A 23,246-nucleotide genomic window follows, 5' to 3' on the forward strand; every position below is an offset into this window, starting at 1 on the left:
ACACTTTAAAAAGGTCTTGTGCAGCAGATTTGCCTAATGCAATACGTCATTTGATTTCTTGACTGCTGTTTCCATGAGTGTTGATAGTTGATCCAAGAACAATGAAGTCCCTGACAACTTCAATCTTTTCTCCATGATAAGAATGTTGTTTATTGGTCCAGTGGTGAGGATTTTTGTTTTCTTTACATTAAGATGCAATCCATACCAAAGGCTGTGCTCTTTGATCTTCTTCAGTAAATATTTTAAGTCTTCTTCACTTTCAGTAAGCAAGGTTGTATCATCTGCATATCACAGGTTGTTAGTGTGTCTTCCTCCAATCCTCATGCCATGTTTTTCTTCATAGAACCCAGCTTCTCGGATTATTTGCTTAGCATATAGGTTGAATAAGTATGGTGAAAGAATACAACCTTGTCGCTCACCTTTCTTAATTTTAAACATTCAGTGTTCCCATGTTTTGTTCAAACAACTGCCTCTTGGTCCAGGTACAGACTCCTCAAGAGCACAATTCAGTGTTCAGGAATACTCATACTTTACAATGTTGTCCATAGCTTGTCATGATCCACACAATCAAAGGCCTTTGCATAATCAATAAAGCATAGGTAAACATCTTTCTGATATTCTCTGCTTTCAGCCAAAATCCATCAGATATCAGTAATGATATCCCTCATTCCATGGCCACTTCTGAATCCAGCTTGAACCTCTGGAAGTTCTCTGTCAAAGTATGCTTGCAGCCATTTCTCTATTACTTTTAGTAAAACTTTACTCACATGGGATATCAAAGAGATCGATGATTACCACATTCCGTTGGGTCACCTCTCTTTGGAATGGGCACAAATATGGATCTCTTCCAATCAGTCGGACAGATAGTTGTCTTCCAAATTTCTTGGCAGAGATGAGTGAATGCCTCCTGTGCCACCTCACTTTCTTGCAAGATTTCAATTTTTATTCTATCAATTTCTGGTGCCTGGTTCTTTGCCAATTCCTTCAATGCACTTTGGACTTCTTCCTTCAGTATCATTGGTTCATGATCATATGCTACCTCTTGAAACAGTAGAACATCAACCATTTCCTTTTGGCACAGTATAACTCTGTGAATTCCTTGCATCTAAAGCATCATTCAATAATTTGCCCAGAGAATTCTTCAATAACGGAAGTTGAAGCTTGACTTTTTCTTCAGTTCCCCCAGCTTGAGAAATGCTGAGCGTGTTCTTCCTTTTCAGTTTTCTGATTCCAGATCTTTGCACATTTTGTTGTAATACTTGTCTTTATCTTCTCGGGCTCATCTTTGAAATTTTCTGTTCAGCTTTTGTACCTCCTCATTTCTTCCATTTGCTTTAGCATCTCTACGCTGGAGAGCAAGTTTCAGTGTCTCTTCTGACATCCATTTTGACCTTTTCCTTCTTTCTTGTCTTCTCAATGAGTTTTTGCTTTCTTCATGTATGATGTTCTTGATAACACCCCACAACTCTTCTGGTCTTCAGTCTTTAGTGTTTAATGTATCAAATCTGTTCTTCAGATGATTTCTAAGTTCAGGTGGGATATATTCAAGGTCATATTTTGGCTCTCGTGGACTTGTTTTCATTTTCTTCAACTTCAGTTTGAATTTACATATGAGCAATTGATGATCTATTCCACAATCTGCCCCTGGCCTTGTTTTCACTGATGATATGGAGCTTTTCCATCATCTCTTTCCACAGATGTAGTCAATTTGATTTCTATGTATTCCATCTGGCGAGGTCCATGTGTATAGTTGTCTCTTATGCTGTCTAAAGAAGGTATTCAAATAAATGTATAGTCTACCTTTATAAATCTTTTTGTAGCTACCTTGGCCTTCTCTCCCTTCTTTGTCTGACCAACCCCAGTTAAAACTTCCTCCACTCCTGAATTGGAGGAGCAAATAGAAAAGCCAAGAGTGGGACCCTGTCTGGGGAAACAGTGACACCAGGGATGGAGGCACAGACGATGACGTGGAGAGGAGCGGCCTGGGACTCTGGGCTCAGGGAGGGAGAGGGGCTGTGTGCTGGAGGCTGGGGGACAGGCATGAAGGGTGTACCCTTTTGTTGTTTGATGATGCATGCAGGGGAGTGTAATCATTGCAATGCAATGAAATATGATAGGATAAATGTAAAAATAATGTTCTCCCATGTAAACTAATACATAATTCACAATAAAAACTTTAAAATATACATATATATATATATATATTCCTAGAAAAAAGAACTACACATTGACCCCATTTAAAAATCACACTTACTGGTCTCACTTTAAATTCCTGATTACAAATCTCAAATGAATATTTAGCACTGCCCAGAAATCCTATCACTCTTTTCTAGTATGTTTCTGTTCCCAGTCTCCAAAGTGATGTTATCAGCTGTCTCTGCACTCCGAGGACACTCTGTTTTGCCTTCTTTTCATTCTCACTCCTAGCTGTGACTCTGTCTAATATTTCACAGAGAAAGTAAGAACTGATCCCAGGAAGGCTTTCCTCCTTGCACCTGCAAATCCTACCTGCATATGACCTTGCATGCTTCACCTTTGTACCTGGTGTTTCTCTGCTGCTTGCTACTGCGGGCCATTCCTCATCCTTTATGCACTCAGCCCCCTTTCCTCCAGCCATCTCAATAACCTGGCTCCTGTTTTATCTCTGTAATTGTCACCTTTCTCTTGTGCATCATCAAGCTCTCCTTATTGGATCATAGCCATGAGCACACAAGCATACACTCCATCTTAAGTAAAATTGTCATTTATTTAACTTTTTCCCACCCCTATTTCTCATCCACAAGGTCTGCAGTTCAAGCTCGCCAGCTGCTCCTTGGAAACCCTGTACAGTGTTGCTACGGGTGGGAACTGATTCAATGGCACTTAACAACAACAAATTTCTCTTTTTCTCTTCAAACAAAATTTGTGGAAAAATTTATTGTAGATGCTGCTGTTTTTTCATCTCCCATTTAATCTTCATGTTGTTAAAGTCAGACTTTTATTCCCACCATGCTGCTGAAGTATTTCTTTGCAAGGTCATGCATGATCTTCATATGTTTTTGTTAAGTGCCCTTGAATCAGTTCCAACATAGTGACCCTGTACAGGGTTTCCGAGGAGCCGCTGGTACATTTGAACCACCTTGGAATTAGAAGTCCAATGCTTACCCTATAGTGCCAGACTAGAACTCCATATGTTGTTGTTATTAAGTGATGTTGAATCGGTTCTGACTTATAGTGACCTTGTGTAGGGTTTTCAGGGAGCAGCTGGTGGGTTTGAACTGCCAACCTTGTGATTTGAAGTCCAGTGCTGATTCTACAGTTCCACACTAGGAGTTCATATAGCTAATTCTTTATCCTCATTGTACTTTCCCTCTCAGCAACATTGATACCTCTCAAAACACTTTTCTTCTCTTGACTTTCTTGATGCTTCTTCCCTCTACTGCTTTTTTCTTACATCATCGGTCACTCTTTCTCAGTTTGCTAGGCTAGCTAGTGCCGTCAGATAAGCACTGGACTTCTAACTGCAAGGTTGCTGGTTCAAACCCACCAGTCATTTCTCAGAACCCCTGTAGAGGGTCACTATGAGTTGCAACCAACTCAATGGCACTTAACAACAACAACAACAGTAAATGCTGGTGAATCCAAGGCTTTGTCCTTGATGCTTTTCTTACATAACCACTTTCTCTCACCAGCAAACTTAATCCAGTCTCATAGGACCAAAGTCATCCTCACTGATGATGATTTCCAAATCTGTGTGTTTGGTGCCGACTGCTTCTTTGAGATCAAATTCATATATACTATTGTCTGTTTTATATTTCTTCTTGATGTCTCATATTTAGTAAATCTAATCCAGAACTATAGATTTTTCTTCTAAAATCTCTACCTCCCCTGTATTCCACATCCCAGTGAGCATCCAAATGCTCAAAACTGAAACCTAAGACACACTCTTGACTCTTCTTATTCTCACCCATTCCAGAATGGTGCTACCTTCAGGGTCTATCCTTAGGATTCCTGATGTGGCACTGGAGGATAAGCACTTGACTACTAACCACAAGGTTGGTGGTTCAAATCCACCAGCCCCTCCTTGGAAACCCTATACAGGCTTGCTATGAGTCAGAACTAACTTGATGACACTTAACAACAGCAACATCCTTTTTTAAAACCTTTCATCAAGTTAAGATGTTTTTCTTCTAGAATTCACAGTCCCTTAGATAGTGTGATAGTTAAGGTTTTGTATATGCTTGTCTGGGCCAGGCTTCTTGGTGGATTGGCAGTTGAGATGTAGTTATCCCATGATGGGATCTAATGTAATCAACTCCATGATGATGGTTGTTAGGAGCAGCCAACCAAATGAAAGGATGTTTCCCCAGGAGTGGAGCCTGCTTTCTATATATTGGACATTCAGGTACAACTTACTGCTATTTGCTGGGTCTAGATCCTGCATCTGGCTTGTCATCTGAAGTTGAGACAGTGATCTACTCTATTGCCCACGGATTCTGAGCATTGTCAGCAGCCTTCTATCTTGTTCTTGTTTTTGTTGAGTGCCGTCGAGTCGGTTCTGACTCATAGTGACCCTATGTAGAGTTTTTGAGGAGCAGCTGGTGAGCTTGAACTGCCAACCTTGTGGTTCAAACCTACCTTGCAGTCCAATGCATTAACCCACAATGCCACACCAGGACTCTCCTTCCATCTTACCTGCCCCAAATGCCTGCCTGTCTGCTGCCTGACCTACTGTTCTTAGTTCATCTGACCCATGGACTTGGGACTTGCCACCTCTCTAACTGTGAGCCATCTCCTTATGATACACTTGTCTTTATATATACACATATATAAGTTTCATTTGTTTTACATCTCTAAAGAGCCAAGTTTAAAACAGGAAGTCTCCCTGTTGCCCCAGTACAGCCCATAGGTATGATTTTCTTAAAGGAAACCAGATCCTATCACTTCAAACAGTTCAGTAGTGTCCTTTTGCCATTAAGGTTGGTCTCCAAAGCCCTATGAGATCTGTTCACTTCTTTGGCCTCATATTCTAGCATTCTCCTCTAAGTTCACTCTACTCTAGCCCACCCTGATCCAGTATGAGAAAGTAAATGTCTTGATATTTTCCAGTACAGCCTTATTTTATGATTCTCAAGCAGTTACTTGGCTATTGATGACCCTCCATTATTTCAGCCAAGGGCTTTAAGCCATAGTATTTCTCTTATCCTTCTTAGCTCTTACTGGTTCTTTTCAACCCTGATTTTGTGTCCAGTTTTCTGTGTCTCTCCCAACCTGACTATAAATCTCTTGGTTTGTGCTCTAGTTTGGTGACTTCATTTCTAAATTTAACCTCTTGGCTTGTAGATTTGACTTCCATATACAGCTTGCCATGGCATGCTTGGAACTACAACCCTAACCCCATGTTTTGTTGCTCTCTGTTTATTAAATATTTAAATTTGTCAACACCAGAATTTTTACCCCAGTTGAGTCCCCAAAACAGTATCTATAAATCCTTCATTGAATTTTTTATTCCCAGTGCACTCATATTAAGATGAATAAGATAGAACTGTCTGGCATTTCTTTGTAACTTTCCACCATGGTCATATTTCTTATCTCTAACAATAAAAATAAGGTGCCTGGTGACACAAATGGCATTCACTCAGCCACTAACCTAAAGGTTGGCGGTTTGAACCAACCAGGGGCACTGCAGAAGAAAGGTTTGGCAGTCTGCTTCTATAAAGATTGCAGCCAAGAAACACACTTTACTTGGACAGTTGTTGGTGCAGTGGGTTAAGCAAAAGATTTTCAGCTCAAACCTACCAGCTGCTTTTCAGGAGAAAGACGAGGCAGTCTGCTTCTGTCTAGCTGTACAGCTTTGGAAACTGTAGGAAGCAGTTCTACTCTGTCCCTGTGGGGTCGCTATGAGCTGGCACGTACTCAACGGCACTGGGACTCGGTAATGACACACAGATTGCCATGAGTCAGAATTGATTCCATGGTGATGGATCTGAATGTTTGTGACTAGTAATAGTAATTTGATTTTCTTTCTCTTTCCTCATTAAAAAAAGATGGTGAAAGAAATCGTCTTTCTAGCTTGTTCACTACCCTTGACTTTACCCATGAAATGTATCATTAAATTTGGGGAAGGCAGAATCAGAAGCTGTTATATATTAATAAAAGTGACCCTACCCTTTAGTGATATTCAAATTGAGGGGAGGGGAGTAGGCAGGAGGGTTGAGCAAGAGAATAGGGCAAAAGATGGACCCGATACAGCTAGATTCTAGCCCCTAAAGACCTAGTGCTATAAAACTGAGTTCATAGCTTTGTAAACTTAATTGTAACAATTCCCCTTCATTGTTCTTTCTTTTTCTCCATGTTAGGCATTTACATAGGCCTAAGCTTTTCTGGATTTTGGAAATATGATAACACCACGTGGTATAACATGACAGAGAATATCTATTCCGAACTTGAAGAAGGTAATTTTCCTAACTTCAGCATTTCTCTTCCGTCAGTGATTTGATAAATATTTATGAAATCTCTTTGCTTTGTTGAAGAGTTCACTTTTTTTTTTTCCCTACTTTTAACCCATGGTGTGATTTTTCTTCCTTTAGACCTCACAGACCTTTCAGTGGTGGATATAGTTTTAACAAATCATTTTCTAGTTATTCTCACCTCTTTGGGTCTTTTTGTAAGTAGAGATCTTCGTTCCCCATCAGCCTCAGCCTTAAAGGTAGGTGAATTTCCTTGCAAGTCTTAGATAACCTTAACTGTCTTCTGTCACAGAAAGAAGAAAGATTTGACTTTTGTGTTATGTTCAGTCCACTTCAGAGCTGAAATGCTTCTTCCTTTTAAACAATGTAAAAGCAATAGTATACCGTCTTAGTCCTTTGCCTGGTACTACTAAATACAGAGTTTGGAAACAATGCTAGTATTATTGTTGCACAAATTTGTAAGTTTTAAATACATGTGTGTAGAAAATATTTTTTCACTCTTTGAGTTATAGCAGCATATGTTCCCCCTAAATATGCTGAGGTAATGTAGTATTACAAAGTAACATAAAACTAAGTTGAAAGAAGGGGAATATATATAGGTTTATGTGAGACTATGCAAGCCATCAAGTTCTTAAACATGTAACACATCCCTACCAAAATTTATCAGAATAGAAACTAGACCAGTGATAAATATTTAGGGAGTCCTGGTAATTCAGTGGGTAAGCACTTGCCTGCTAACTGAAAAGTTGGCAGTTTGAGCCTGTCGGGCAGCTCCATGAACCTCATGGTAACTCACAACAGTGATAAACATTTAGGAGCAGGAGGAGAAAAGGTCTCATTGGCAGCAGGCCAATGGTGAGCCTTAGTGACCGTAGAGGACAGATGAGAACTTCCCCGGAGTGTTTCCAAGGCTGTCGTCTTCACGGAAGCTGACTGCCACTTCTGATGGTAAGTTTGAAGCACTGACCTTTTGGTTAGCAGCCAAGCTCATAATGACTGCATTACCAGGGCTCCTTGGAGAAGAGATAAAGGGTGTAAAGAGGGAACAATTTTATTGGTTGTGAGGCAGATTTTTCTTAACATGGTGATGAGCATCTTTCTCCAGGTATATGAATATGCACAAGGAGCTCTATAGAATCTTAGTGGTTATGAAATGGGCTGTTAACCTTAAGGTCAGTAGTTCAAAAGTACCAGCCGTTCTGCAGGAGAAAGATGAGGCTTTCTTCCTCCGTAAACATTTACAGCCTCAGAAACCCTAGGCAGGGTCACTAGGAGTCGGAACTGACTCCACACCACCTTCACCACCACCATGACTATCCACAGCCCTCAGTCTTTCCTCATCAACCATGAGAAAGCACCATCTGTCACTCAATCAACCAATAGACCGGGTCTTTGGTTGTACCTCTTCTGTAATTGTAAAAGCAGCGAGTGGAAGAAGTCAGGCGAGCTACACTGTCTTATGTTGCATAACTGACGGTAGCAACCTGAAAGGTCAGAGAGGAAACTTAGGGGGAGAAGAACAACTCAGAAAAGGAGGGTGAAAAGGGCTGCACAACTTGAAGAATGTGGTCCATATCACTGAACGGTACACGTAGAAACTATCCAACTGGTGTGTACTCTCCTGTGTATAGTCTCAAACAACACCAACAAAAGTAAAATAAACTTTTTACAAAAGAAAACACCGAGACATCAGCAGGGTTGGAGTATCATAAAACCCAGATTTCTGCATTGCAAGGGGTGGGGCAGAAGAAATAAAGTAACAAAGTAGAAAGTAACAGGCTAGTATGTGCCCCCTAAACCCAAATGGGCAGTACATTTAGTGTGTGTTATGGCATGAACAATATATATTGTTATATTGTAAATTCTAACCTCTATGAATATGGTTGGACTCCTGGTGTGGCACAGTAGGATCACACTGGACTGCAAACCACAAGGTTGGCAGTTCAAACCCACCCACTGCTCCTCAGAAACCGTATACAGACTATGAGTCAGAACTGACACCACTGGTACTTAACAACAACAATAATGCTTATGGTTAGAGTTCCATTTTGGAATGGGTTGCACTTGTTATGTTAATGAGACAGGATTGAGTCAATTTCTTCTGAGATATAAAAGAGATTAAACAAGGAAGCAGGGAATCAGGGATGGGGGAAGAGAGGATGACAAGCCACATGAAGGTGGTCTTTGAGCAGAAGCCAAAAAGACAACATAGAGAGAAGCCCCTCCCCCAGCGCCCGCTCCTTGAGTTTGGATTTTGAGCTTTGTAGACTTGAGAGAATGAGTTTCTGAGTGTTAAAGCCATCACTCGTGGTATCTTGGTTATAACTAACAACACCAGGTAACAAGAACAGTGTCTTCCTGGACACTTCCATAACCCCATTATAGGAATCATTAAACTGTGTGCTTTTGGTCTCAAATCCTCTCTGGAAATAAGTTAAGGGATAAATTAATTAACTAAATGTTGGAAGAATGCAAAGTCTGAGAGGGTGGAGAGGCGTGTCTCTAGGATCTTGTTTAAAGTACTTCAGAGATCAGTTTTAGTGACTAAGAATCCTAATTACTACGATATGTAAAACAACAACATACTTTCCTTTGGTATAATTTAAATTGTCATGTTTTGTTACACCTACTATCAATTTTTGTCCAAGCCAAAATAAAGGTTTCTTTTTTTTTTCCTTCCAGTTTTCAAGGGCAGAATTTTGTGGTTTTGAAAGGGTAAGAAACTTTACATTTCTAAGGGTTAATTAAAAGGCTTGTGTTTACTTAGTGAGTTAAGAGATGAGAAGGACATTACACTTGGTAAAGTGGAGAGTTAGAGAAAAAAGAAGAAAAGTCCTCAGTGAAATGGATTGACAAAGTGGCAGCAACAAAGGCACAGAACTGGGGAGTGTTTTGTTGTGTTGTGCATGAGGTCACTATGAATCAGAAGTAACTCAGTAGCACACAACAACAAAATCCTTGTTTGAGAGGAGGTACAATACAGAGAGTAACTTTTGAGTATGTCCTAGTAATACATACAGTTCAACATACATACTAAGGTAAAAGATAGTTACTTAAAAAAAAGAAGAAGAAAGAAAAAATAGAATCCTATATTCTAAAACATCCAATCCCAAAGCTTTCCATCAGCAGAGGTAAAAAGAATCATCCATCAGTTACAAAGAAAGAAGGCCAATAAATGGTTTCTGACCCTGCTCTGCATCCTCCAGTATGTCTACTGAAGATTCCCAGGTCTGTAGATTCTAAACTTCCACAGAGAAGGCCAACGTGGAAGGAGCATCCAAACCAAACCCATCCTGTCCTATCGGATCCTCTTAGCAATCCTCTAGGACAGATTAGAGCTGAAATCTTTAAGGAAACAATCGGCAGTATCTTTCACCCACTGGTATGTTTGAACGGCCAACCTTTCAGTTAGCAACTGAGCACTTAGCCGCTCTTCATCACTGTACTACATGGGCTTCTTTGAAAGGGGTATACATATCTCATATCAATCTGTCTTTGAACTATTTGAGTGTCTTGGCATTTTTGGAGACCCTAAAAACAGCACACTTATGCTTTTACTGAGGAAAGCCTACCAAGGCCTATTAGAGACTAGTGGGTTAATGCACTGGACTGCAAAGTCGGTTTGAACTGCAAGGTTGGTAGTTCAAGCTCACTAACCACTCCTTGGAAACCCTATACAGTATTGCTATGGGTCAGAACTGACTCAATGGCACTTAACAACAATACTCAATACTACAGACATCTGGAAATGTTTCCTCTTTTTGAAACACTTGAATAAGTTACACTAATAAAGGAAATTAATAAATATTGCTGTGTTATTAAGTGCCACTGAGTCTGCTCCGATTCATAGCAAGATCAGCGGTTCAAATCCACCAGCCGCTCTCACAGGGTTGCTGGGATTTTGAATGACTAAGGCATACAACAATAACACAACAATGTATATTCTAAGGAGCTCTGGTGGTGATGTGGGTTAAGTATTGGGTTACTAGCTACAAGGTCAGAGGTTCAAACCCACCATCCACTCCACAAAAGAAAGATGAAGCTATCTGCTTCCATAAAGGTTTACCATCTTGGGAACCTTATTAAGCAGTTCTGTTCTGTCCTACAGGGCCACTGTGATTCAGAATCAGCTAGCCAGCAGTTGGGGGAAATGGGGGAAGGAAGACATGTTATACAATAAGAGAGCGTACTCTCCTCTCCTCAACCAAGTACTGTGCTAAGGACACAGGTTTACTCATTCTTGTCAGCGTTATCCTGGATCACAAATCAGCAAACAGAAGATGAAAAGAGTTAGCAGGGGTTCCCTTCAAGCACATTTACCCTATTTGGGAAGTTAAATTGACTTAGTTACATCTTTATGATAATATATTTCATCAATTCTAATATACCAATTCTATCATGAATTGTCATGTTACGAAATACTAAGAAGAAAAAAAAAAGTTACCATATAAAGCTCCGGTACATTTCAACTGAAAAGATGCTCACGTGGGGAAAACATGCACAACATATAATCATCCTGTTGCTTGTTGCTGCTCTCTGGCATCTGTGAAGTCCCCTCAAGCCTGGTTGGAACTAGTGAGGAATCGTGATAAAAGGCCAAGAACTTCTGGCAACTGCAGAAAGGCAGTATATGTGGCGGGTGCTGGAAGGGTGTATATTTCATTGTTGTTAGTGCCATTGAGTTGATTCCAACTCAAAGCAACCTTATGTACAACAGAACGAAACACTGCCAAGTCTTGTGCCATCCTGACAGTCATTATGATCGATCTCATTCTTGCAGCCACTGAGTCAATTCATCTCATTGAGGGTCTTCCTCTTTTTGAATGACCCTCTACTTTACCAAGCATGTCCTTTTCCACTGACTGGTCCTTCCCATCTCCAAAGTACCTGAGACAAAAATCTCTCCATCCTCGCTTCAAAGAGCATTCTGGCTGTAGATCTTCCAAGGCAGATTTGTGATGGTGGTGGTGGTTATGTGCCGTGGAGTCAATTCCAACTCATAGCAACCCTGTTACAGGGTTTCTGAAGTTGTAAATCTTTATGAGAGCAGAAAGCCTCATCTTTTTCCTAAAGAACCACTGGTAATTTTGAACTGCTGACCATGAGATTAGCAGTCCAACTCGTAAGCACTATGCTACCAGAGCTCCTTCAGGACAGATTAACATTTGCTAATTGATGTAAAATTTCTTTTCTTCTTATTCCTCTTTGTATATTGTTCAAAATGTATAATCTTGTTTCTTATCCTAATACTACAGCCTTTGATTTTATTTATATAGATTTGCTTCACATATTTAAACTCTACAACTTTTCATTTTCAATGATTTTTTTCTGTTTTAAGAATACATATTGCCTAATAGATGTTTGTTTACCTTCATAGGGTGACTACGTCAAAGGGAAACTGTGGTATAATGAAAATTGCTTTGCTAACAAGGAAAGTTTTGAAGGTGAATTTTCTTTCTTTTTTTTTTTACATTTTTATTGTGATTTGAGTGAAAGTTCACAGGGCAGATCACCAGTTTTACATTCAATAAATCATACACTCTGTTTCATTACAATGATTATAATCTCCTCCATGTGCCATCAGTCAACAGCATTCCTCTCTATTCATTTTAGCTCTTTAAAAAAAACAAAACACTCAGGTATATATAATAATTTAAACCACCAAAGGGCACATTCTGCAAGTCTGCCTCCTGGCTGCCAGGTCTCAGTCCCTCTCTTCCCATGAATCTAGAGTCCTCGGCTGCTCCCTCTCTCCATGTCCTCATCTCTGCCTCCATCTCTGGTGTTGCTGCTTCTCTAGATAGGGTTCCACACCCCACCTGTACTCTTCTCCCTTGATAGTCCCAGGAGGTCCTCTGTTCCTGGACTGTAAGATTAACTACTCCTCCATTTTTTTAACAAAACTTCTACTTGAAGGTGAATTTTCGTTAAAGATATAGTAACCTGAAGTCAAAAAGTATTGCTACTAGAGTTATATTCATGTTCTGGTTTATTCCAAACGAAATGACTTGAAACATTTCTCTATGATCAATAGCTGGCTGCAGACAAGTTCTCTCAGTAACTATTCTTGTCTTAATCACATTAAGGTTCCTTCAAAATTAAGGTCTAATCAAAATAGTGGCTTCTGAGAGGATCTGCTGAGCCACTTAAATTCAAGACAGGTTAGCTCAGAAACTTATGGCAACTGTTTGTTTTGGGGATTTACTTTTATAATATTGATAGATTTTCTAAAAGAGCACAGAACCTTATCAGGGTAACATTTTAAGAAAACTGAAAACTCTGCAGGTGAGAAAAAGGCTAGGAAAGTTACAACGAGGAATTGAGGTTTTTAATGGTTTTTTTTTCCTTTATGAAAATGCACCAGTTCATTTTCTAAAGTAGCAAAGGCTGTCCTGCCAGGATCACATTGGGAAACCTTACCCCACAGCCCTTCTCTTGTGCCTTTATTCTTACTTTTGCTCCCAAGACTCAAGGAATATTTGGAAGAAACAAAGAAACTTTTGAAAGTGAATTTGAGTTAAAGATCTATTAGCATGAAGTCAGACTGTCTTGCTACTAGGATTCTAGTTCATCCATTGAGGATGAAAAACTGCCTTTTCTTGCTTTTAAACTTTTTATTGTGAATCAACTGAAGCTTAACAGACAAGATTATGAGCTTTACATTCAACAAATTGTATGTGTTGTGTCATCTCAGTGATGACAATCCCCTCCCTGTAACAATAGTTACCCTACTTTCTCCCTATGGCTTCTCTTTTACATCTTATATTCCACAAATAAAACACATACAAAACAAAAAAATATCTATTCACTTAAATGTCCTAAGGTCACATTCTGCCAGCCAGTCTTTCTCAGTCCATGGGCTTGTGTCTCTCTTACCACTGCTTCTTGTCGCAGCTTTTCCTGGTAGGATCTCACACTCCATTCATGCGCATCCTTCTTGATAAAACTGCCATTTTGGCATGGTGTAAATTGGCAAGCTCAGAAATCTTCAGTAAAGAGTAAAAGAGATGGAAATACCGCCTTCAGAAATGTAAAGACCTAGACAGAGGCTATGTCAAGAAACAATAGCTTCACAGTTTGATATTTTGTTTAAGGGAAGTTTCTATGATTTTTGTAGCAATGCTCTTTAATAAGTTTGATTGTGACTTGAGTGATAGTTTACATGGGAGAACATCGGTTTTATACTCATCATTTCATTGCAATAATTACAATCTCCTCCATGCATCATCATTCAACAGACTATGCTTCTGTTCCCTCCATTTTGTTTTGTTTTGTTTGGGGAGGGGCAGTGTACAAAAAACACTCAGGAATATATTATCATTTAAACAACCAAAGGGCACATTCTGCAAGCCTGCCTCCTGGCCACCAGCACACAGCCTTTTTCTTTCCAGGAGTCCAGAGTCCTCAGTTCCCTCTCACCATGTCCTCATCTCTATAGCGATGCTTTTTGACTTGCTCTTACATATGTTGTTTGTTGATTGACTTCTCCTATATGTAACAGAATGAAACATTGTCTGGTCCTGTGCCATCTTTGATATGTTTGAGCTCATTGTTGTAACTATTAAAGTTTCAGCAAAGCGTTCAGACTAAGACAAACTAGAAAGAAATGTCTGGCGATGTACTTCTTAAAACTAGTACATGGTAACCTTACTAGCCTATTGTCCAAAAACCTGTGGATAGCACTAGATACCATATATCAATTAAATAAAGTGACAAAATCAAAATAGAATGCATTGAGCAAAGATGGCTTATTTAATCTAAGAAAATTTGATCAGCTCTGAGATAATAAGCATGGTGGTGGTAGTGGTTATGTGCCGTGGAGTTGGTTCTGACTCACAGCGACCCTGTACAGGGTTTCCGAGACTGTAAATCTTTACGGGAGAAGAAAGTCTCATCTTTCTCCTGTGGAACAGCTGGGAATTTCGAACTGCTGACCTTGAGGTTGGCAGCCCGATTCGTAACCACTACACCATAAGCATATGCTGTTATAATTGCAAGAAAATGTATTCAAGCATTTATTAATGGAATTCTATATTTATTATATATTCTATAATTCCTAGATAGTTCTACCTTCTAGAATTTTTATTTATCTGGTCTATTTATTTGCACTAACCCTTCTATTAGAGGTATAGATGCTGTTTGTAATTCCTGTACTTTTGTTTTTTATAGTTGATTATGTTTCTATCACCTTTGACAGAAACAAGACTCTAAGCGAGGTATGGTATTGAATATTTTTAAAGGTAAGAAATTTTGTCCTGCATGATTTCATGAATTGCTATACTCTTTAAAAAGGAAGGAAGGAAGTTCTGTGAACTGAGAGGCTTAACAATCACTCAGTGGTATCTCTTGATGTTAGGTTCCATTAACAACAAAACACTGCCAAGTCCTGTACCTTCCTCACAATTATTACTATGTTTGAGCCCATTTTGGAAGCCAGTGTATCAAACCATCTCACTGAAGGTCTTCCTCTCTTTTTCTGACCCTCTACTTTACTAAGCATGATGTCCTTTTCCAGGAACTAGTCTGTCCAAATAACATGTCTAAATTACATGTGACAAACTCTCTTGCTTCTTAGAAGTATTCTGGGTGTACTTCTTCCAAGATAGATTTATTTATTCTGTGAGTCCATGGCATAATTAACATTCTTCACTTGCACCTTAGTTCAATCATCAATGCATTAAATCATCTCCAGTCTTTCTTATTCATTGTTCATCTTTTGTGTGTATATGAAGTGATTGAAAATAGTTTTTGTTGGGCACACCTTAGTCTTAAAAGTGACGTCTTTGCTCAATGCAATACATCGTTTGATGTCTTGATTGGGGCTTCCATTGATTGTGGAGCCAAGTGAAATGAAATCCTCAGCAACGTCTATCTTTTCTCCATTTTTCATAATGCTGTTGTGAGGATTTTTTTTTTCTTTGTGTTGGGGTTAATGATATTTGCCTAACTACATTAAATCTGTATCTATACAGTGCTTCTAGAAACACAATTTATACCATAAAGAGCTACGTTACAGTTCTTTGTAGAATGGTACTGACTTTTCCTTTTTCTTTTTGTAGTCAAGTGCCTGTTTTTACAGTGCAGAGCCATTCCACGAATGGCTTCCTTGCATCCCTCAACTTTCGAGAGGAGTGAAAACCATCCCTTTAAAAGTAATCACATTTCTTATTGACATAGAGCGTAATAATGGAATCTACCTGCTCTCTAACCAGGTAGGCCTTATATCCCGGAGGTGATTGCTCTTAATACTAAATCGTACAAAAAAGAAAAGTCATCTGATCAGAGGTTCTTTTCACATTCTAGTTATCTTTGGCAATGTCATTGTTAAGTGTCATCGGGTCAGTTCTGACTCACAGCAACCCTGTAAAGGGTTTCCGAGGAGCGGCTGGTGAGCTTGAACCACCGACCTTATGGTTCAAACCAACCTTGTGGTCCAGCGCATGAACGCACAGCATCACATCTTTGTCAGTAGCACCTGATAAAATTGGCTACAGAAAAACTGTTTATGATTAATAGTATAGTTTAGGAGACTTGCCAGTTTCTTGCCTCTGACCATCTGACATGGAGCTGATAAAAATGGAAAATATGATGTTGTATGCACAGTGATTCTCCAGGAAAATGGCTAATTCTCCAGGAGACTATGAACTGTCTAGTCTGCACACATTTTAAGGTTCAATAAAATGACTAGTTTAACTGAACAAACATTGAAATTAATAGTCATTGATCTACATTTTCTATTCCAAAGGCTCTAAACCATAACTGTGAATTATGATTATTCTTAGAGCCATTTCCAAATTATGTAAACTTAGTCCTTACCCTCAAAATCATGATCCATTAGGACTGGGGAGAGACGCGGGTATCCGCATTGTTTAGCAGTAATTTGGCCTGGTAGTTATTAGCATAGACACTAGAATCTATGTGCCAAGTTCAAATGATGGGTGTATAATAAACCTCTCTGTGTCATTTATTATAAATCTTAGACAGAGTTTGTAATCTCTCAAACTTCACTATTCGCATCCATGAAATGGGTATTTGTGGGAAGAAAGGGCAGAGTAATTACATGGTGATGATTTCTCATCTTTTCAGCTCTCTGGGGGGCTAGGAGATACGTCCCTATCTTAATCAGACACCAAGTCACTGGAAATCTGACAGTCTGTAACTGTACTCGTAATAATCCTCGGGAAACTTGTGTGACCTACTCATGCAGTATGTATCTCTTTCTAGAAAGAAACCATTGCCTCCGTGAACATCCTAAAAAATAACCAACCAAGTTTGCAGAGTAGATTTCCAAAATTTGTGTTTCCTTCATCATTCTCCGTTCCCATTGGAATGGTATTCCACCCGCGAAGTCATTTTCTATATGCTTATGGGAATCAGGTATGTACATGTGAAGATTCCTGTTCTGGTAGAGGTGAGACTCACGCACTTGCGCATGACTGAGTGGTTATACAGGAATTACGGAGGGCAGCCTTTCAGATGGTCCAGTTTATGGAAGCAGGAGGGAAGACCATGAACACTCACTGACTATTTTATGTTAAATTTAGTAGCTACCTGTCTTTTACCTTTGCATTTAATTCACTAACTGATAGAGATGAGATACAGGTATACCAGGAGGCCTGGTGTGGTGCTGTAGGATAAACACTTGACTGTAAGGTTGGTTTTAATTGCAACATTGGTGGTTCAAATCTACCAGCCACTCCACAGAAACCCCATACAGAGTCGCTATGAGTCAGAATTGACTTGATGGTACTTAACAACATGGGTATACCACAGTTATCTTGAATGTTGTCAATTTAGGTACATTTCTTTCCAATTCTGACAGACTTTGATTTTTCTAGTAACCTAGTAAAACTTGGAGTCCCAGAGTGGCACTGTGGGCTAATGTGTTAGACTGAAAAGTTGTTTGAACCCCAAGGTTGGTGGTTCAAGCTCACCAGTCACTCCTTGGAAACCCTATACAGGGTCGCTATGGGTCACAATCGACTCGACGGTACTTAATAACAACAGCAACATCAGTAAAACTTATATCTGATTCTTCAGCATTTAATGTGTGTTTCAAGCTCACCAGTCACTCCTTGGATACCCTATACAGGGTCGCTATGGGTCAGAATCAACTTGATGGCACTTAATAACAACAACAACATCAGTAAAACTTAGATCTGATTCTTCAGCATTTAATGTTTGTCTTTCTGTTGTCTTCAGCATATAATGTTTGCCTTTCCTTGTCTGACTTTGTCAACCTTGACTTTTGAATGTTGTTGTTTATTAAGCTCCTTCTAGTAACATTCTCCACGTTCTGGCCTCACCTGCAACCAGCTAGTTCTGTATCCACAGCCTGGAAGCAGTAGCTATACCATGTATGGAATCCTGGTGTGACACTATGGGATAAGCACTGGACCACAAGGTCAGTTTGAACCACAAAGTCAGCAGTTCAGACTCACCAGCCGCTCCTTGAATTCCCTATACAGGGTCACTGTGAGTTGGAACTGACTTAATGGCACTTAACAACAACTAAATACCATCTATGGAGTCCTAGTGTGGCACTGTAAGATAAGCACTAGACTGCATATTTGGTTTAACTGCAAGGTGTTGTTGTTAAGTGCCATTGAGTCGATTCCGACCCATAGCGACCCTGTATAGGGTTTTCAAGGAGCAGCTGGTGAGCCTGAACTGCCAACCTTGCAGTTCATATGGCTTTGCAGTCTGGCACATTAACGCACAGCGCCACACCAGGACTCCAAGGTAGGCCATTGAAATACACCAGCTGCTCCTCAGAAACCCTATATAGGGTTGCTATGAGTTGGAACTCTTTTTACAGCACTTAACAACAACATAACATCTACGGAGTCCTGGTGTGGTGTTGTAGATTAAGCACTGGACTGCTAACCACAAGGTTAGTGGTTCAAATCCACCAGCAGCTCCTCTGAAACCCTATACCAGGGTTGCTATGAATCAAAACCAACTCCACGGCACTTAACAACAATACCATCTATGGAACATCAACCAGTTTACAAGTAAAGAGCACCGAGTATGAAACTTCAGAACAACAGAAGCACTGCTGACACTTTTAATGAAGGCCAACAATTCCCTCTCTCAGTGGTGGTTCTCAAACATATATAAGCCAAACCAAAAACTGCAGCCATCGAGTCACCTCCAACACACAGCGATCCCATGTGGTATAGAATAGAACTGCTCCATAGAGTTTTCTTGGCGGTCGTCTTTACAGAAACAGGTTTTCAGGACGTTCCTTCGGGGTGCCACTGGGTGGGTTCAAACCCAGGTTAGCAGTCGATCACAAACCACGTGCAGCACCCAGAAACCTTTTCATAACCCATCCAACTCCCACTGCTATTGAGACGTTTCAGACAGGGTTTGAATGCTGTCGAGTTGGTTCCAACTCATTACGACCCTGCATAGGGCTCTGAGGAGTGCCTGGTGAGCTTGAACTGTGGACCTTGCGGTCCAGTGTTTATTCTACAACCTCATACCAGGACTCCATATAGGGTTTGTTGTTGTTGTAAAGTGCCATTGAGTCAGTTCCTACCTGTGGTTCAAACCGACCTTGCATTCCCGTGCTTTATCCCACAGCTCCACAGCAAATTTCCCTAATGTTCTTTCCAAAGAGCCTCATCTTTCTCCTAAGAAACAGCCGATGGGTTTGAACTGCAGACCTTCGGGTGAGCAGTCCAGTACTTCTCCTACAGCACTACCAGGGTTTCTTTCAATAGCCCATGCTATTGTTGCTGTTAAGAGCTTTTGAGTCAGTTCTAACTCGTTGTTGTTGTGGTTAGGTACCTTCAAGTAGATTCGGACTCCTAGTTACCCTATGAATAACAGAACCAAACACTGCACAGTCCTGCACCATCCTCACAATGGGTGTGAAGCTTGTGCCCACTGCTGCTGCCAGTGTACCAATTCATCTCATTGGGGTCTTCCTCTTTTTCATTGACCCTCCACTTTACCAAGCATGATGTCCTTCTCCAGTGACTGGACCCTCCTGATAATATACCCAAAGTATGAGAGATGAAGTCTGACCATCTTGGCTTCCAAGGAGCATTCTAGTTGTACTTCTTCCAACATAAATTTGTTTGTTCTGCTGGCAGTCCATAGTACTTTTAATGTTCTCCTCCAACACCTTAACTCAAATGCATCAATTCTTTTATGGTTTTTTTTATACTATCCAACTTTCACATGTATATGGGGCTATTGAAAATACCATGACTTCAATCAGGTACACTTTAGTCCTCCAACTGACAACTTTGCTCTTGAACACTTTAAGTAGATCTTGTGCAGCAAATTTGCCTAATGCAATGTATTGTTTGATTTCTTACTGCTGCTTGCTTGAGTAGTTGAGAACTTCAAACTATTCTCCATTTATCATGGTATTATTTATTGGTCCAGTGGTGTGTATTTTTTTTCTTTTTACATTGAAGTGCAACCCATACTGAAGGCCTTGGTCTTTGATCTTCATCTGTAAGTATTTAAGTCCTCTTCAGTTTGAATAAGCAAGGTTGTGTCACCTACATTTTGCAGGTTGTTAAATGAGTCTACTTCCAATCCTGATGCTATGTTCTTCTTCATATAATCCAGCTTCTTGTATTATTGCTCAGCATACAGATTGAATAAGTATGGTGAAAGAATACAACCCTGGCACGCCTTTCCTGGTTTTAAACCACTCAGTGTCCCTTTATTCTGTTTGAACAACTGTCTCTTGGTCTATATATAGGTTCCTGATAAGCATAATTAAGTGTCCCAGAATACTCATACTACGAAGTGTGATCCATGGCTTATGATCCACACAGTAGAAAACCTTTACATAGTCAATAAAGCACAGGTAAACATCTTTCTGGTACACTCTACTTTCAGCCAAAATCCATCTGACATTAGCAATGATAGCCCTCATTCCACATCCTCATCTGAATCCAGCCTGAACCTCTGGAAGTACCCTTTCAATGTACTGTTGTAACTGTTTTTGAATTATCTTGAGTAAAATATTACTTACATGTGATCTTATATTGTCCAATTTCTGCACTCCATTGGGCCACCTCTTTTTGGAATGGGCACAAATATGGATCTCGTCCAATCAGTTAGCCAGGAAGCTCATTTCCAGATTTCTTGGCCTAGATGAGTAAATGCCTCCAGTTTGTTGAAAGATTTCAGTTTGTGTTCCATCCATTCCCGGAGCCCTGTTCTTTGCCAATGCCTTCAGTGCAGCTTGGACATCTTCCTTCAGTATCTTGTTCTGTTGGCTCTTGATCATATGCTACCTCTTGAAACAGTTGAACATTAACCGTTTCTTTATGGTTCAGAGACTATGCATGTTCCTTCCATCTTCTTTTGATGCTTTCTTCATCATTCAATATTTTGAGCTTCCCATCATCTCTTTCCACAGATGTAGTCAGTTTGATTTCTGTGTTTTCCATCTGGTGAAGTCCATGTGTATTGTTGTCTTTTATGTTGTTTCCAAGGAGTGGCTGGTTTGTTTGAACTGCTGGCCTTACAATAATCAATCCAGTGCTTAACCTACAGTGCCACACCAGGACTCCCCAATAAATCCATAGTCCAGTTGTGCAGTGGACTGCAAGATCAGTTTGACCCACAAGGTCAGCAGTTTAAACCCACCAGCTGCTCCTCAGCTAGATATTTGTAAAGGTGATACCCCCTATTCTTAGGTCTTCTTGAAACTCCTTTAACTTCTTTTAGTGTTCACACTTAATCCTCCAATTTCCCCTTTTCTTTTAACACTTGAATTTTTGGTACCACTATACTGGGAACCGGAGTCCTGGTGTGGCACTGTGGGTTAATGCACTAGATGGCAAAGTCAGTTTGAACTGCAAGATTGGTGGTTCAAGTTCACTAGTCACTCCTTGGAAATCCTCTGGAGGGTCGCTATGGGTCGGAACTGACTCAATGACACTTAACAACAACAACAACATACTGGGAACCATGGTGTGGCACTGTAGGATAAGCACTGGACCTCAAGGTGGTTTTTTGTTTGTTTGTTTTGTTGTTGTTTATATTGTAAGTTGAGTGAAAGTTTACAGAGCAGATCATCAGTTTTACATTTAACAAATCATATACTTTGTTTCTTTACAATGATTATAATCCCCTCCATGTACCATCAGTTAACAGTGTTTCTTTTTATTCATTTTAGTTGTATATATAATTTACATATATAATAATTTACACCACCAAAGGGCACATTCTGCAAGTCTGCCTCCCAGCAGCCAGCTCTCAGTCCTTCTGTTCCCATGAGTCTACAGTCCTCAGCTGTTCCCTCTCTCCACGTCTTCATCTCTGCCTCTGTCTCTGGCGTCGCTGCTTCTCTGGATAAGATCGCGCATTCTGCTTCTGCTCTTCTCCCTTGATGGTCCTAGGGTCCTCTGTTTCTGAACTATAAGATTAACTACTCCCCGTTTTTGTTACAAAACTTCTACCTTTACCATTGTGATGGTCGCAATTAGTCATGATACCACAAGGTAGTTAGTTCTGGACTGCAATGTCAGCTGTTCAAAATCACCAGCAGCTCCTCAGAAACCCTACACAGGGTCCCTATGAGTTGGAATTGACTCAACAACTCTTAACAACAGCAATACTAGGAACACAACTTCCATTCTGTGGTGTCCTCGATGCTAACGGATAACAAGCAACCATCTCAATGAAGTCCTAGGCTTCTGTTTTCTCCCAGTTTCTATCTTGTGCTTCTTTCTCGTGGATTTCTCCATTCTCAGTGTAATCCTCTGACTTCGTTGCGTCCTTTGCTGTCCGTTTTTCTAAAGTGATGCATCTACTGTCTTCTAGGATTCCTAGGGCCTGTGGCTTGGAAACATAGTGGCTTATGGAGCTATCGTACTTGAACTTAACAGTTACGAAGTATCTAGACCAGAACTTTTTTCAATATGTATATACCTCAGAATTTTTTTTTATGGACGTGCGTTTTGACTGTAGACAATAAACAGGTGGAACTGAAGCTGAAGGACTTTACATGGTGTCCTCCAAAGTTAAGCTGAGAAACAGGACTATAGTTGAACATACATTTACGGTGACTAAGGAAAGACAAATGATTCCTAAAAAAATGAGTCTAGTAGAGCTTACGATATGGCTCAGTTCAGTGAAAACCTAAGCAAGGAAAATCATGTATTTTATTATTTTTTTTTATTTAAGGTTTTTATTGTGGATTGAGTGAAAGTTTACAGGGCATATCATCAGTTTTACATGCAGCAAATCATATACCCTGTTTCATTACATTGATTATAATCCCCTCCATGTACCATCAGTTAACAGTATTTCTCTACATCCACTTTAGCTTTTTTTAAAAACAAACAAAACAAAAAAACCCACTCAGGCATATATTATAATTTACATCTCCAAAGGGCACATTCTGCAAGTCTGCTCCTGGCCACCAGCTCTTAGTCCTTCTCTTCTTAGTTGATGAATCTAGAGTCCTCAGCCACTCCTCCTCTCCATGCTCCCATCTCTGCCTCCATCTCTGGCGCTGCTGCTTCTCTGGATAAGGTCCCACATTCTGCTTGTGCGTTCCTCTCTTGATGGTCCTAGGGTCCTCTGTTTCTGGATTAACCACTCCCCTTTTTTTGTTACAAAATTTCTACCTTTACTATTGTGACAGTCGTGATTAGTCTTGATAACAATTATTCACCATTGAATCTTACAAATCTTATACCCATCTCTTTTCACCAGACCCATCTAAACAAGATGATAGCTATTCAGTGGGGACTCTTTCTTCCCCCTCCCCCCTTAAACTAAGCTCCCTCTTGAAACCTTGTAAGCCAGTCACTT

General features: G+C 40.0%; 1 protein-coding gene across 1 annotated transcript in view; it reads left to right on the forward strand.

Moving 5' to 3' along the window:
• CATSPERB (catsper channel auxiliary subunit beta) overlaps positions 1–23,246 on the forward strand; it is a 191,888-nt gene that overhangs the window by 52,962 nt on the left and 115,680 nt on the right. Inside the window, exons 6-12 of the mRNA XM_006839633.1 lie at positions 6,339–6,434; positions 6,570–6,688; positions 9,132–9,164; positions 11,827–11,893; positions 14,619–14,665; positions 15,509–15,661; positions 16,674–16,826. Of these exons, the coding sequence (XP_006839696.1) occupies positions 6,339–6,434; positions 6,570–6,688; positions 9,132–9,164; positions 11,827–11,893; positions 14,619–14,665; positions 15,509–15,661; positions 16,674–16,826 (668 nt within the window). The remainder of the gene's footprint in view (positions 1–6,338; positions 6,435–6,569; positions 6,689–9,131; positions 9,165–11,826; positions 11,894–14,618; positions 14,666–15,508; positions 15,662–16,673; positions 16,827–23,246) is intronic.

The sequence above is a fragment of the Chrysochloris asiatica genome, unplaced genomic scaffold, assembly GCF_000296735.1.
Source record: "Chrysochloris asiatica unplaced genomic scaffold, ChrAsi1.0 scaffold00025, whole genome shotgun sequence".
Classification (NCBI taxonomy): Eukaryota; Metazoa; Chordata; class Mammalia; order Afrosoricida; family Chrysochloridae; genus Chrysochloris; species Chrysochloris asiatica.